Source organism: Lepidochelys olivacea, assembly GCF_965140295.1.
Source record: "Lepidochelys olivacea isolate rLepOli2 genome assembly, chromosome: 11".
Taxonomy (NCBI): domain Eukaryota; kingdom Metazoa; phylum Chordata; order Testudines; family Cheloniidae; genus Lepidochelys; species Lepidochelys olivacea.
This window is the reverse complement of record NC_140421.1, coordinates 4434370-4450715: the sequence shown is the minus strand read 5'-3', so window position 1 is coordinate 4450715 and position 16346 is coordinate 4434370. Positions and strand designations below refer to the sequence as shown.

At 46.8% G+C, this 16346-nt stretch overlaps 1 protein-coding gene across 4 annotated transcripts in view; it reads left to right on the top strand.

Annotated features, from left to right (window-relative positions):
• SMARCAL1 (SNF2 related chromatin remodeling annealing helicase 1) overlaps positions 1–16346 on the top strand; it is a 63554-nt gene that overhangs the window by 38036 nt on the left and 9172 nt on the right. For all 4 annotated transcript variants that reach the window (XM_084643951.1, XM_084643953.1, XM_084643952.1 and 1 more), the window contains 4 exons: positions 4841–5059; positions 6496–6566; positions 8909–9011; positions 10125–10307. In XM_084643951.1, coding sequence (XP_084500077.1) covers positions 4841–5059; positions 6496–6566; positions 8909–9011; positions 10125–10307 — 576 coding nt within the window. The remainder of the gene's footprint in view (positions 1–4840; positions 5060–6495; positions 6567–8908; positions 9012–10124; positions 10308–16346) is intronic.

The following is a 16346-nucleotide window of genomic DNA, read 5'->3' as shown; positions in this document are numbered from 1 at the left end:
TTCACAGTTGATGTATTTGTTCTGGGATATTATGGCCCAAAGCCAGATGTGTGTGTCGGCAGAATAAACTTGTATTCATTTTTTCCTCTGTCTTTCAGTAGAAGACATCAAAGTATGTTTTAATAATTCTACTAATAGACTAGCTTTATACACCATGTCCTATTAAACATATTACCATCATGTTCTCATGTTAACTTTATATTTTTTTAGAATGACTTTTTCAATTTTCAGTTTTCTAGAAATGACCCATCAGAACTCACTGCTAGGATTAGTTATTAAAATTCATGTATAGATATGATATAGCGATAAAGTTACATAGTAAAGGGGCCTTATTTGCTACTGTGTGACTCCAGTGTGATGCCGACGTAACACCATTGAAATCAGTTGTGCAACACTGGCATCTTCATTGGCTAACTGTCAACGGAGCAGGTACAATGTGATCAGTAGTAACGCGTGATGATTACGGCAGCATCCTTTTCTTCTACCCGAAGCAGCGTCATCCACCTCCAGATGCCATAAAGGACTTCAGTGTTTATGGCCCACCTGATTCCATCCCATCCCATTCCAGATCTTATACCCCTCTTCTCTCATCATAGTATGTGTGTGTCTTCCAGTCATGCAGTAAGCAATATAACCTACATCTGTCATATGTGGTTCATTCTCTCTCTCTCCGTCTCTTCACACACACCCCCACCCACCTGGGGGAGAATTGTGTGTGGAGTGTTTTATTTTGGTAGGGTTTTTTTTAAACATGCTAGTCTCTGTGTGTGTTTAGAGAGGGTAGGTTGAAGAAGTGTGCCTGACACTTGGGGCGGAAGATGTGGGGTTTGTGATGGACCTTAGTTTCTTAGCTTGTAAGCGCCTTGGGGCAGGGACTACCTTTCTATTCCGTTTGTACAGCACCCAGCACAATGGGGTCCATGACTGGGGCTCTTGAATGCTACAGTAATTATAATATAAATTTGTTATAGTCAGATAATAAGACAGAAAATTATCATATTGCCTCTATATAAATCCATGGTACGCCCACATCTTGAATACTGCGTTCAGATGTGGCCAACCGATCTCAAAAAAGATATATTGGAATTGGAAAAGGTTCAGAAAAGGGCAACAGAAATGTTTAGGGGTATGGAACGGCTGCCATATGAGGAGAGATTAATAAGACTGGGACTTTTCAGCTTGAAAAGAGATGATTAAGGGGGGATATGATAGAGGTCTATAAAATCTTGACTGGTGTAGAGAAAGTAAATAAGGAAGTGTTATTTACTCCTCCTAACATAAGAACTAGGGGTCACCAAATGAAATTAATAGGCAGCAGGTTTAAAACAAACAAAAGGAAATATTTCTTCACACAACGCACAGTTAACCTGTGGAACTCCTTGCCAAAGGATGTTGTGAAGGCCAAGACTATAACAGGGTTCAAAAAATAACTAGATATGTTCCTGGAGGACAGGTCCATCAATGGCTATTGGCCAGGATGGGCAGGGATGGTGTCCCTAACCTCTGTTTGCCAGAAGCTGGGAATGGGTGACAGGGGATGGATCACTTGATGATTACCTGTTCTGTTCATTCCCTCTGGGGCACCTGGCATTGGCCACTGTAGGAAGACAGGATACTGGGCTAGATGGACCTTTGGCCTAACCCAGTAGAGCCATTCTTATTTTCTTAAGTTCTATGTTGTTACGTTCACAGACCAGCCTCTGAGGAAGCTGGAGTGGACCTCCATTCCTGAGGTTTAGGATCTTTTAGAGATGCTGGGCCTGGGTTACTGAGCACCTTGAAGGTAAGGACTCAGACCTTGAGTTGACTTCTTGGCTCCTCTCTAGAAACCACTGGCGAGAGTGAGAATCGGTGCTGATCACAGTCATGATTTTGTACAAACAGCTTTCAATATTTTTTAAATTGAAAGTAAATAAGTAACAAATAGAATATGGCTCCATTTGTGATCCGTTTCAACAGAAGTCTCTGCTCGCTGTCCCTGTAATAAATCCGCCCCAGTGCTAGAACAGCAGAGCAGAATTGTATGGGAGTTCTGCTGAGATAAAGCAACTCTCTGTTGAAATTCCATTTACAATGTTCTGTTTAATTTTGGTCACCACATTATGTAAAATTAAATGTTGTAGCGATTTAACATGATGCAAAGAAGGGCACCAAGGCTGATCCCAGAATGAAAGACTATAAGCCCTGAAGTAAGTTTAAAAAACCCTTTGCTTATGTAGCCTGAAAAAGGGAAAATGTTCTGAGGCATTTTAGTTGGAGAATATATCAATTTTAATGGTGTTGGTTGTCAACTTAGTTGTTCTCCACTGAAGCAGATAAGAGAACAATATGGTGTGACATTCAGGAAAGCACATCCAAAGCCGTCTTCAAAAATCACATTTCCAAATACACCATGCTCCAGTCTGAGAAGAAAGACTGATGATTGCACTGAGAGCTTTACATCTTCAGATCACTTCTCAAACATTAACTCTTTCACCTTCACACCCACACCCCCCGCCCAGAGAGGCAGGGAATTGCATTTGACATTATTGTTGGTGTGTGTTGTTTTAGTACAGTGCAATGGGAGTACATGCAGCTTTACAGACAAATAGACAGGACCCTACCCTGAGGATCCTACAACCTAAATTACATTTTATATGGTGAACGATGCTGATCAAGATTGGGAGGGGGAGTGAAAGGACAAAGGTTCTAGCAGAGATGAGCTTGATGTTAGGAATACAGCTTGTTCTTTTCTTGCTGTACACCAGATCTGGGAGGATATGCTAAGCATAGTGGTAGCTTCTACTGGGAGAAGAAAATAAAGGGAGCGTTAAGGCAAGCTGAATAGATGCCATGAGTGCAAGGTGCCTGGAGAATGAGCTGATTTATGCTGAGACATGACCAAATGTAATTGCACCTGCTTCCTGCAAGCTACATGGAGGCCTCTGAGCCAGACTTGGCAGTAGCAGAAGTAGGTGCGGTGGTGTACATCACACATCAGGTGTAAGCTGATCAGGAGAAAGGCAAAGTGGGGAGATGTGCTGATTCAGCATTCAGTGGGTGTGCAAGACAATTTACATGCTGAGGGTCTGGAATTAGGAGGAAAAACAAATGTGCCTCCACCCACCCCCCTGATACTGGACACAGGCGGAGGTGCCCAACCCCCCACCCCCTTCCCCCCCCCAGCTTCTGCCCCCCAACCTGAGACCTCTACTACCACCAGTGATGCACGCAGAGTTGAGATGCACTGGCCTGGTGAAAGACGTTGCCCCTCTGGTGGTTGCTCAGTCTGGATTTCTGGCCTGGTGAGCAGTGGCAGATTTAGAGTTAGTGGGGCCTGTGCACAGCTTCATTTTCACACACACCCCTCGGGACCCAGCCAAGAAAAAGAACATTCTCTCTTATCTATTCCCCCCCACCCCCAATTGTACATTCTTTTTTTCTTCATCCTCCTATATTATCACTAATGGGAAGTAAATGAAAATAAAGTGAGGTACTTTGGTTGGGGTGCAGGAGGGGAGATGGGGGGCAGGCTCTGGGAGGACGTTTGGGGGCAGGCTCTGGGTTGGGGTGAGGGGTACAGGCTCTGGTCTGGGGCAGAGGGTTGTGGTGTGGAAGGGCGGGAAGGGGGGCAGTGCTTACCTCAGGCGGTGCAACTCCCTAAACAACTGGCACACACACCTCTCCGGCCGTGGCTCCTAGGCAGGGCGGGCCAGAGGGTCTCTGCGCGTCGCTGCCTGCAGGTGCTGCCCCTGCAGCTCCCGTTGGCCGCAGTTCCCGACCAATGGGAGCTGGGGAGTCGGCACTCAGGGCGGGGGCAGCGTGTGGAGACACACACACACACACACCCCCCCCCCGAGGCCGCAGGGACATGCTGGCCGCTTCTGGGAGCGAAGCGGTGCAGAGGGAGGGAGGCAGAGCGGGCAGGGAGCCGCCTTAGCTCTGCTGCGTTGCTGCTGGCACGTCTCTGCACGCCCCTTTGGGGGAGTGGGGCAGCGGGTCTCTGTGCATTGCCTGGGGTGAGGCAGCGTGCAGAGCCACCTTCCCCCCGCCAGGGCGCACAGAGACGTGCCAGCAGACGGCCACTTCTGGGAGCAGCGTGGGGTCACCAACTGTGGCATGCAGGCAGCCTGCCTGCCTGAACCCTGCTGCACCGTCAGCCCGGGACTCAGGGGCAGGTTGTCAATATTTGTCCTGCATTTTGGGGGCTCCCCTGTCGTTGAGGGCCCCATGCCACCGCACGGTTTGTTTCATGGTAAATCTGCTCCTGCTGGTGAGGTGCTGCTCCTCCAGCTACTTCACCTGCCCTTGGGACCCCCACAGTGTTCGCCTCAACTCGCAGGCTAGCAGGGTCCGTCACGATCCTGTTCCCAGGCTCTCTCTCACCTGCATCCAGTGCAACATAGTCTTTCTTCCTTCCACCAATGCCCCTTCATGCACTACAGCCAAGATGGTGCCCCTGCCTTCTACCTCCTCCTGACGGTCATGGAATCTCCTGGCTTCATGCCCCTCTCAACCACTGACCTTCTATTAGTCTCTGAGCACCTTCCATATAAAAGCAATAGCCATGCCCCTAATGGACTTCATGGAGTCTCTGGTATTTTCAGGGGCAATAGGCTGCTTGGAGTAGGGCTTTCATGGTAAGAACTGGAGGGCAAATGAGCCTGTCAATGTTATGAGTGTCATTCTTACCGTGGAAAGGCTTTTTCAAAGGAGGAAGGCTTTGCAGCATTTCCTGAAGACAGGCAGACTCTGGATTCTCCTGTGGAAGTTTGTTCTCTAGCCAGATCCCCTTGACCGAGAATGACTTAAAGGCTCCTGTGGCTTTTGTTGCTGATGATCATGGTTTGCTTTTCCCCAGATGCCATGGGGCTGGGACTACTCCAGATCTTCTAACCTAGGAGAACTGAAGCTTTTGCTTGAAGAATCTGTCATGATCCGCCGCCTGAAATCAGACGTGCTCTCCCAGCTTCCAGCAAAGCAACGCAAAATGGTAGTGGTGGCTCCTGAAGGCATGAATGCAAAGACCAAGGCTGAGCTGGCTGCAGCTGCAAAGGACATGGTCAAAGGATACAGAACCGTGAGTCAGAAACTGTTAACATGATGGACTGTTGGTATTTCAGGTGCTCACTTAAAAAAAAAAAAAAATCCGTGGAGAGCAATTCCCAGATTCTGAGATCAGCATCAAAATGTACAGCCGATGTTCTCAAGGGTACTGTTTTAAATGGTTCTCTTGAGTATCCAAGAATGCACAACATCAATAATCATAACAGGTCAGCTTCCTCTTTCTTTAGTTTCAGCTGCTTCATCTTCTTGTCATGCTGCATATCACTCTTTCGTTTCCCCCGCCATTCGCCTTTTATCTCCTCTTCGCTCTATTTACTGTCTTTCGCTCCTCTGTATTTACTCTCCTGTCTGGCCTCATAAGCCGCACTTACCTTACAAGTGTAACCGACAGGGTTGTGAATCACAGTTGTGGCCAACTGTTTTTGTGCCTCTGTGGACAGAAAAGGCATATTATAACCGTGTTAGAGACCTGTGCTGTTTGTTTTATAGACCTTTCTATGGTGCTTATCATCTTAGTATCGAAGCTTCTGACAGACTTCAGTTCACCCTCACAACACCTCTGCTGCTAGTCCCATTTTACAGATGGGACTTTGAGGCCTAGAGAGCGTCGTGTTGTGTCTACACTGGAGCTGGAGGCTAGCTCTGATCAACCTCCGGCACTAACGGTAGCAGCACTGCCAGCGGCAGGATGGCCTAGCCATCCTGAGTGTGTAGCTAGGGTTTCGGTCGGGACTGTGCTCCGGCAGCTAGTCTGTACCATTGCTTGGGCCGCAGCAACCGTGCTGCTATTGTTTAGCATTCTAACGCGATCAAAACTAGTTACTTGAAATTACACTTCCAGCTCCGCTGTAGATGTACCTGAAATGACTTGCTCAAGGTCACGCAGAAAGTCTGTGGCAGAGCAGGGTCTCGCAAGTGCTCTGACCGCTGGACCCATCTAGTAGAGAGATCTTTGCTAAAACTTGGTTCTCTAACATGGTTATGACGCCTTTTTCTGTCCGCACCAGTAAGAAAAAAGCAAATTATGACGTGATTTGGCCACGACTGTGCTTAAATATGGCTCTGCTTGTAGTGCAGACAAAGCCCTCTACTCACAGCATCCCTTGGCGAAATAAAAAATACAATTAGCGTGAGAGAGTATTCCTTCAGTTTTCCGAACTTTAATTTTCAGATGGGGGCCAATCTACTTCTTCCCACGCTTGGGTGGTCCCCAGTCAGAGTAGAACAGGTGCAGTCCCACTGGGGTAAGCGGCAGGGGCAGGATTTTGATAGTGCATGGTGAAAGATATGCCCCTCCATGTACTACGTTTTGTAAATACCAGTGTTCAGGGAGAGCCTGCTTTTCCCCAGCACAGTGCCCAATGGCAGCAGCAGATACACTGAAGTGGATGAGACCCAGGAGGGAAGGCAGATTTGAAATTGACATTCAGTTTTTTCCCCTCTTCACAGAAACAACAGGAGAAGGAAGCTCTACTCCTCTTCTATAACAGAACCGCAGAAGCCAAAATCCGTTCAGTCATGTAAGTTGTGTGACAGTCATAGGATCAGAAGGGACCTCAAGAGGTGGTCCCCTGCGCTCAAAGCAGGACTAAGTATTATCTAGACCGTCCCTGACAGGTGTTTGTCTAACCTGTTCTTAAAAATCTCCAATGATGGAGATTCCACAACCTCCCTAGGCAACTTATTCCGTTTGACTACTCTGTTTAACTACTACTCGGTGTTTAACTACTCTGACAGTTAGGAAGTTGTTCCTGATGTCCAACCTAAACCGCCCTTGCTGCGATTTAAGCCCATGGCTTCTACTCCTATCCTCAGAGGTTAATCCAGTGCCTCATTCTGACCTACCTAGTGAGAAGAGAGAAATTGAGCCTTTGAGATAAGATTGCAGCAAAATCAAGTGCAGCTAACAAAAAAATAATTAATTACAACACACAGCAGTCTCTTCTTCCAAGGTCTCTCTACCTGCCCAGCCTTCAGATTTAATTCCAGATAGGTCCAAATTGGGATGTTTAGTTCCATATCTAAAGCTACCCAATGTTTGGGGTTAAGATCAAGTCCTCTGGTTCGGGCCTTTCTTTAGTTTAAAAGGAACAAACCAGTGCAATCATCAGTGTAAAGAGAATTTTAAAAAACGAACACTGCAGTCTTGCTGCAGAAAGTATTGAGCCAACCTATTTGTCAACCAAATTTAGTCTTTAGTTTTATAGTGCTCACTAGAGGTGCGATGTTGACAGCCCTGAAGGTCTGGAATGCTCTACAGAGCCCACGTGGGATCATGATAACAATGTAAGCTTCCTCCATGAATGGGCTTTTAACTCTTTCCTCTGTAGAGGCAATCCCTTCGAGATGGGCTGCAGGCCCGTTCCTCCGTAGCTTTTTTTTTTTTTTTTTTTTTGCTGAAACTCTCAACGGATCAGTTAGGATGTTGGTTTTGTTTGTTTTTTATGGGGACATTTATAATTTGCCACTGATTTTTATTTCTCATAGCCCACTGACCGGCCATGCTATTGGAATGATCAGGGTCATGTGTACTGCATGACTTCACAGCCACAGCATTTGCTGCACAATCCAGCATTGCAGCCCAGAGGCTCTGCTTTTGTTTTAAAAAAGTGTTTCTTGTCTTTATGTTGGTGAAGAAAACCACGTGAACTGAATATACAACCGTACAGTGTTGTTCCCCCGTGTCTGCAGAGGTCTGAAAAAATAGCACTGAGAGGTGGGAACTGCCCCATTTACGCAGTGGCACCTATGAAATTCTAAAGATTAAAATTTAAATGCTAGCCTAAGCTGCTTGACTGGTTTAGCAGAGCTGCCTAGCTAATATTCAGAAGTAGCTCGAGCTAATGTCCTTATTCCACCATCCCAGTATGCCTCCCACAATATCTTGAGTGCCAAAATGTCCAACTTCCCCCTGACAACTTCTCCAATGCAGCAGTGTTGCAAAAAATCTGTTGCATGTTAAACTGAAAATGTCAGGACAGCATATCAAATAAATGTAATGACTTGAATATCATTCCACAGAGGGTCATTGAGCTGATCGTATTATTCGTTTTCAGCTTTGTTTCAGTGTAAACCTTCTCTTGAATTAAATTAAATTAAACTAAAATAGAATTTCCTATGATTCACCAGAACATCACAGAGTTCAGTGACTTGGCTGCAGAATTTAAGTCCATCTTGCCACGGAGTCGTTTGTTTTTTTCAGTCATAGCTGGCCTGGGCTGTGTTGAAAACAGTGACTTAGTGGTGAAATACTTCACAGTCCTGATTTTAACACCAATCCATCAAGCCATCTATCCTCATTAGAAGCTAAAATTTGATTTACCTGTTCCCAACAATTTGTAAATAACTTGCAATGAGTTTCCTATGTAACAAGCGATTGTATGTCTTAGTGGACTGAAAAATAAGTTTCAAAATGTCCTGTTAAATTTGTTCTTCAGGGAAGTTTCCTTTTTAGAGTGACAACAGCATTAAATAAATGTATTATGGGTAATTGCCTCCTGGATAACATAACGTGTTCCACAAGATGCCTAGAGTTAGAAATATGAATGAATGAATGGGATAGACAGATAAATGGAAATGACTTTAAGTTGGGTCACTCTGTTTCATCAAGTGTGACTCAGTGATGTACAAATAAAAATAGATACATTTGTCATGCAGTGGCCAGATGTCCAGAAAAATGAGTGATGTGTCCCTAGATCTTTTTTTATATGTGGATATTGATTATTGAAATGCTATTTTTTGCTGGCCAGTTTCCTGATTTCTGCCTATAGACGAACAATATCTCTTCGGATTTGAAGGTAATGTGTGCATGGGACAACAGAGACATAAGTAATATAACTTGGATTATTTGTTTTTAATACAGAGAATACATCCTGGATTTATTGGAAAGCGGGAGAGACAAATTCCTGGTGTTCGCTCATCACAGGATAGTACTGAATGCAATCAGCAAAGAGCTGGAGAACAAAGTAAGTTCTTAAATCAGGTTCCTGTTAATTTTATTATTGATCCAACTTCAAAGCTGCTGGAGACTTCTGGCAGGTCACCTACTTTATGAAAATTAGTGACACACACAATTCTCTTATTGAGATATCTCTAATGTCTCAGTAATGGCCATGATTACTGAGTCTCCAGAATGAGACTGCCTGGTGGGATGTACATTTTGTGTATGTGAGGGCTATTGCTGCAGAAGTTTCTTGGTGTTCACCACCACCTGGAGTGATGTGTGTACGGTGTTTTGAGAAGTGCTGTTTTACTACCATACATTGCCATTGCTGCTTTTCTTACCTCTTTGGAGAAGGTGGTGAGAAGGCAGTGACAAACCAGCCCCAGCTATATCTGCATGGCTTTTGTTTCTTGGGTCCCTGTTGCTCTGATTTTTGTGCCTGGCTATTGTATGGCGGCTCGAGTCTACTTAATAACTGTATAGCGATCTTTCTGCTGTTTCTAGTGATGAGTAGAGATCAAGTTTCTATGCCTGTTTCATCTGATCGATCAGATTTTGAAAGCTCATGAAATGGCTGTGAGACCTGGTTGTGGTAGATGGGAGGTGGTTTTGCTAATTTCTCACTGAGAAATCTCTGAGGGTAGTACTCGGCAATTGCTCATCATCCCTGACATTTATAAGGTACCCATCGTATCACTGCTCCTCTTCGGTGACGAGACCATTGGAAAATTGTTAGCTTTGCAGCTGCAGCATCAATATGTGGGCAATACTCAGCGCTGCACTGAACCTTTTCATCTACGTCTCCTTTTCGCTGACCCGGACTCTGCAGGCAGCCCAGTGCCTAAGCATGATAGTGACCCGGATGAAGAGTAGCTGAGGGGATGGCGGCTGGTGATGCTGGTTCCTTATTGTGCGTTTATGCCCAAATCGAATGGCAGCATTAGAGAATGCTGAAATAAAATTTAATATATATATATTTTTCCCCTTGCCAATGCATTTAAAATATAGCAAAATGTTAAGGAGTAGTTCAGTGGGTTTTTTGATCTTCACAAGCACTGGTGGTGGTGGGGGAAATCCTCTAAAATTTGGGAAAATAAAGACCTGCCAATGATCTTTCTCCACTCCCTCCTTTCAGCATATTGGATATATTCGCATTGATGGCGCCACACCTTCAGCTGAGCGTCAGTCTCTGTGCCAGAAGTTCCAGTTCTCCGAGAAGCACTCTGTGGCTGTCTTATCCCTTACTGCTGCCAACACGGGGCTGACCCTCTCTTCTGCCGACTTGGTGGTGTTTGCAGAGTTATTCTGGAACCCAGGTGTAAGAAACCTATGTTACTACCATAACTTAAACGAAGTGTGCGCCAGTGGAGAGAGCGCTGGACTGGGACTCCAGAGACCTGGGTTCTCTTCCCAGCTCTGCCACTGACCTGATGGGTAACCTTGGGGAAGTCACGTCCCCGCATGGTGCCTCAGTTTCCCCATCTGTAAAATGGGGCTAATGATGCTGACGTCCGCTGTAAAGTGCTTTGGGAGCTACTGAAAAAAGTGCTATATAAGAGCTAGGGGGTATTACTATTCTCATTACTGTACTGATCGGTCATATTGCCAAAAAAGGCAACTGTTTGTAGTGTTGAGGGGTGGAAATGGAAAAGTGTTATGGTGGTTCTTTGGAGGTGGGGAGAGGGATTTAAGGGAGCATCATCCAGGATTTGTTTCCTTCCTCACTTACTACTCTTCTACGTTCCCAGCCCCCCAAAAACCTTTACATGGCTGCAACCCCAGCTGACTGAACTGGCTGCTGCTGCCAGTGAAGTCAGTCAGTGGCCAGAGGGGATCACTCAAAAGCAATACAAACTTTTGTTCTCTGTCTTGGAATCACTCCAGTACTGGATCATGAGAACTGCCACTAGATCAGCTGGTCAGTTTGTGGATTTTTTGCTTTGAATAGGCCCATCATCAATACTGACCATCTGCTCCACTCTCTAGGACTAGGGAGTTCTGATTATCCATCACACCTCATTTTAAATGGCATTTTCCTTTTAATCCCAGCTACACGTGGGGGACTTTGCATCTAGCAGCAAATAGCTAAGGGATGAAGAGGTTATCTTGTTCAGTATTTTACTATGTATTAATTTGGACTCCTGGGACCTGATCCTAGGAGTAGCTTAACTCCTTTTGACTGCAGTGGGAGTAAAGGTGCGTACCGTCTTACAAGAGGCAGTCTTCACCTTCCAGGATTGGGCCCTGTGACAGGGTGTACCAGGTCTTCGTGGCCCCCCTGCTGGAGACCTGCTGCACTGCTACACCCTGCCGCAGAAAACTGCTCCCAGAGAGGTAAAGAGCAGTGAGTATTAGACCTCCAGTGTTGTAATTGTAGGGGTCCTGACCCACAAAGGAGTTTGGAGGGGGCTCATAAGGTTATTGTCTTGGAGGTGCCCTACGGCTACTCTTTCTTCTGCACTGCTGCTGGTGGCCGTGCTGCTGGACAGCGGTGGCTGCTGGCCGGGATCCCAGCTCTGAAGGCAGAGCCGCCCGCCAGCAGCAGCGCAGGAGTAAGGATGGCCTGGTCTGGTGTTGCCACCCTCACGTCTGCGCTGCTGCCTGCAGAGCTGGGCCCTCAGTCAGCCGCCGCCTCTCTCTGGCCACCCACCTCTGAAGGCAGCGCAGAAGTAAGAGTGGCAGTACCACGACCCCCTTAAAATAACCCACTGCAACTCCCTTTTGTGTCAGGACCCCCAGTTTGAGAAACGCTGGTCTCCCCCCTGAAATCTGTACAGTATGTGGTAAAAGCACACAGAAGACTAGATTTCAGGGGGGAGACCAGAATTACCGTCCGTGTCGTGTTTTTTCATGGCTGTGAATTTGGTAGGGGCCTACCCATGGTCTAGTAAGATAAAAGACTAAATGTCTGTATGGAGCCAGCTTGGCTGCTAGTGAGAAGTAACATTACTGGTTATTAATACCAGATCCGGCTAATGACGTAATCCACCAAAACAGAGAACAGGCTACTCCATATAGCCACCATACTGTGGTGTGGAAGGAACAGCACATTGTTTTTATGTTAGTAGAGAAACAGGGACGAACATTTACCAGAATGTTTTACCAGTTAAACACACATACCTCTGCTAGCTTTAATCTAGCTAGCGCATGGTATGGCCACATCCTGAATACTGCGTGCAGATCTGGTTGCCCCTTTTTAAAAAAAAAAAAGATATATTGGACTTGGAAAAGGTTCAGAAAAGGGCAACGCGAATTATTAGGAGTATGGAATGGCTGTCATATGAGGAGAGATTAGTAAGATTGGGACTTTTCAGCTTGGAAAAGAATGAGTGAGGGGGGATATGATAGAGGTCTATAAAATCATGACTGGTGTGGAGAAAGTAAATAAGGAAGTGTTATTTACTCCTTCTCATAACCCACGAACTGGGGGGGGGGTCACCAAATGAAATTAATAGGCAGCAGGTGTAAAACAAACAAAAGGAAGTATTTCTTCATGTAGCACACAGTCAACCTGTGGAACTCTTTGCCATAGGATGTTGTGAAGGCCAAGACTATAACAGGGTTCAAAAAATAACTAGATGAGTTCATGGAGGATAGGTCCATCAGTGGCTATTAGCCAAGGCAGGGATGGCATCCCTAGTCTCTGTTTGCCAGAAGCAGGGAATGGGTGACAGGGGGTGGATTACTTGATGGTTACCTGTTCTGTTCATTCCCTCTGGGGCACCTGGCATTAGCCACTGTCGGATACTGGGCTAGATGGATCTTTGGTCTGACTCAGTTTGGCCGTTCTAATGTTCTTAATACTAGCAGTGACAATGTGGCAGGCTGAGTTTCAGCATGAGTGAGTTTCCCCAGTGAATGCCTGCTGGGGACAGCAGGGACACACGTGGGCTGCTGGCACATGCTGGGGTCCACACAGCCGCATCTGCACTGTTATTGTTACCTGCATTAGCTAGATCAAAGTCAGCACGGATATGCCTATCTGCTCTACAGTTACACCTTGGTCTGCGGTGTAGACGTGCCTTCAGTCTCTCTGGGCCTCAATTCCCCAGCTGTAAAATGGGAATGCAGCCCTTCCCTACTTCACAAAAGTGTGTTGAGGATAAATGCCTTGAAGATTGAGAGGGACTCAGATAGTACAGTAATGGGATGGGGGGCATATTAGCACCTTGTAAAGCTGCACTGTATTCTGTTCCCTCTACTGCTCTCTTTAATTATTTAAAGAAAATTAATCCTGTTGTTTTCAGCTGTCCATGCGCTCCAGTCCTCGTTCTCTGCATCCAGTTGGGGCAGTAGATAGGATCACAGCTTTGAACTGTTCTATATAACTAGGCAAATGTCTCAATTTAAACCAATTTCACCTCTGGCTCACAAAGATCTGTTATCTCTCTGATTCACTTGCACGATGACACCAGAAGTGCTGAGCTGTGAAAATGGAGGGGTGGAAAACACTCCTGCAGAGCATGTGTGCTTGGTACCGTTACTGATCAGTCAGTCTTAGCTAGCGCTTGGCTTGGAAACCTCCAAGGAAAGGCTGGGCAGTGCCTGAATTGGGATTAGTGCAAGTGAGCGGGGACGGTGAGCTATGCCATACCATTACGATATTTATTGCTGGTATGCCATACTGGAAGGACACATTTTCAGAATGGCAGGGCTCCTCCGAGAACTGCGGCGGCAAAAGGAGCAGAATGCGGGGCCGCTCTGGCATGGCTGTACCGCCCCCAGCCCTTCCACGCAGCAGCGTCTCCTGTCTGGGGTGTGTACAGCCCTGCCGGAGGACAGGGCTTGGGGCTGGAAGAGCTGCTGGCATGGGGCTGCCCAGTGGCCCCACATTCTGCTCCTTTCGCCACTGCAGTTCCCGGGAGAGCCCTGCAGTTCAGAAATCCATATCCGGCACAGCAGGAGGACAGAGTTCCCCCCCCCACCCGCCAGGTAATATGGGATGGGGAGAGCGCGGGGGGCCTGGGCTGGGGGCAGAGCGGGGAGGAGTCACCTGGGGAGGTCACCTGCCTCTCCTTTAGCTGGTGCTCCCCTTTGTGTCCCTCCCATGAGTTGCCTGTGTGTACTGGTAAGAGTTAAAATCTCCTTGCGCCACTGGATTGGTGACTCATGAGGTGGCCGTATTCTCTGGGTCAGTACTGAGCCAGTGTTCCAGCACAGCGTTGGCAGGGCTGCAAGTGCTGCCTTTCATTCTAAACATAAAACAAAGGGCCTGACCGCTTGTCATTAGAAATCCAAGTGTGCCGCCTTCAAGAGAATCATAGAATCACAGAATATCAGGGTTGGAAGGGACCTCAGGAGTCTAGTCCAACCCCCTGCTCAAAGCAGGACCAACCCCAACTAAATCATCCCAGCCAGGGCTTTCTCAAGCCTGACCTTAAAAACTTCTAAGGAAGGAGATTCCACCACCTCCCTAGGTAACACATTCCAGTGTTTCATCACCCTCCTAGTGAAAAATTTATTCCTAATATCCAACCTAAATCTCCCCACTGCAACTTGAGACCATTACTCCTTGTCCTGTCATCCGCTACCACTGAGAATAGTCTAGATCCATCCTCTTTGGGTAGTTGAAAGCAGCTATCAAATCCCCCCTCATTCTTCTCTTCCGTAGACTAAACAATCCCAGTTCCCTCAGCCTCTCCTCATAAGTCATGTGTTCCAGTCCCCTAATCATTTTTATTGCCCTCCGCTGTACTCTCTCCAATTTTTCCACATCCTTCTTGTAGTGTGGGGCCCAAAACTGGACACACTACTCCAGATGAGGCCTCACCAATGTCGAATAGAGGGGAACGATCACGTCCCTCAATCTGCTGGCAATGCCCCTACTTATACAGCCCAAAATGCCATTGGCCTTCTTGGCAACAAGGGCACACTATTGACTCATATCCAGCTTCTCATCCACTGTCACCCCTAGGTCCTTTTCTGCAGAACTGCTGCCTAGCCATTCGGTCCCTAGTCTGTAGCGGTGCATGGGATTCTTCCGTGTTAAGTGCAGGACTCTGCACTTGTCCTTGTTGAACCTCATCAGATTTCTTTTGGCCCAATCCTCCAATTTGTCTAGGTCCCTCTGTATCCTATCCCTACCCTCCAGCATATCTACCTCTCCTCCCAGTTTAGTGTCGTCTGCAAACTTGCTGAGGGTGCAATCCACACCATCCTCCAGATCATTTATGAAGATATTGAACAAAACCGGCCCCAGGACCGACCCTTAGGGCACTACACTTGATACCGGCTGCCAACTAGACATGGAGCCATTGATCACTATCCGCTGAGCCTGACAATCTAGCCAGCTTTCTATCCACCGTATAGTCCATTCATCCAGCCCATACTTCTTTAACTTGCTGGCAAGAATACTGTGGGAGACCGTGTCAAAAGCTTTGCTAAAGTCAAGGAACAACACATCCACTGCTTTCCCTTCATCCACAGAGCCAGTTATCTCGTCATAGAAGGCAATTAGATTAGTTAGGCATGACTTGCCCTTGGTGAATCCATGCTGACTGTTCCGGATCACTTTCCTCTTATCTAAGTGCTTCAGAATTGATTCCTTGAGGAATCAATCCATCAAGAGGGCGGGGTACTAAGCCTGGATCCCTGCCCAGATTCCATCCTGCCTGCCTACTATTCACCAGCCATTTGAGTTGGATAATAGTAATACCTCATTCTCCTAGCACTCTTCACCAGGTAGCTCTCGATGCACTTCACAAAGGAGGTCGTCAGTATCATTAGCCCCATATACAAATAGGGAAACTGAGGCACGGAGCAGCGAAGTGGCTAGCCCAGTATCACCCAGCAGGCCAGTTTCAGAGCTGGGAATAGAATCCAAGTCTCCTGAATCCCAGTCAGTGCTCGATCCACTGGGCCACGCCACATCTCATTCTATTTCACTTCTTGCTCTAAACTGCAGAGTAGCCCAGCTGTGCGCCATTAAGCAGCTGATGCATTCCTCCCCTAAGGCAGCGGCATTTCGGTAAATGATCTTTATATGTACAAATTGTGGAGCTGTTTGAGGGCCCTCTGAATACAGTGTGCCATTTGAATTATCAGTTACCGGCAGGACTGGAATTCCAACAGCCCCCATATGCCTCGGAAAAACTGTATGAGTATTTGTTTGTTCACGGTGTTAATTGCAAATCCCACACACATGCACATGCTTTTGGTGATGCAGGAAACTGAGAAGCTTTCTCTAGGGAATTCTTTTAGCAGCTGGTTGTTTAGAGGACATCAGAGGAAAATGTGTGAGAGGAAGCTTGATCTTTGGGGTTCAGGTGCTGGCCAGGGACTAGGATCTGAACTCAGATCTCTGCTCTGCCACATTTCCTGGGTGACCTGGGGCAAGTTGATTCATCTCTCTGTGCCT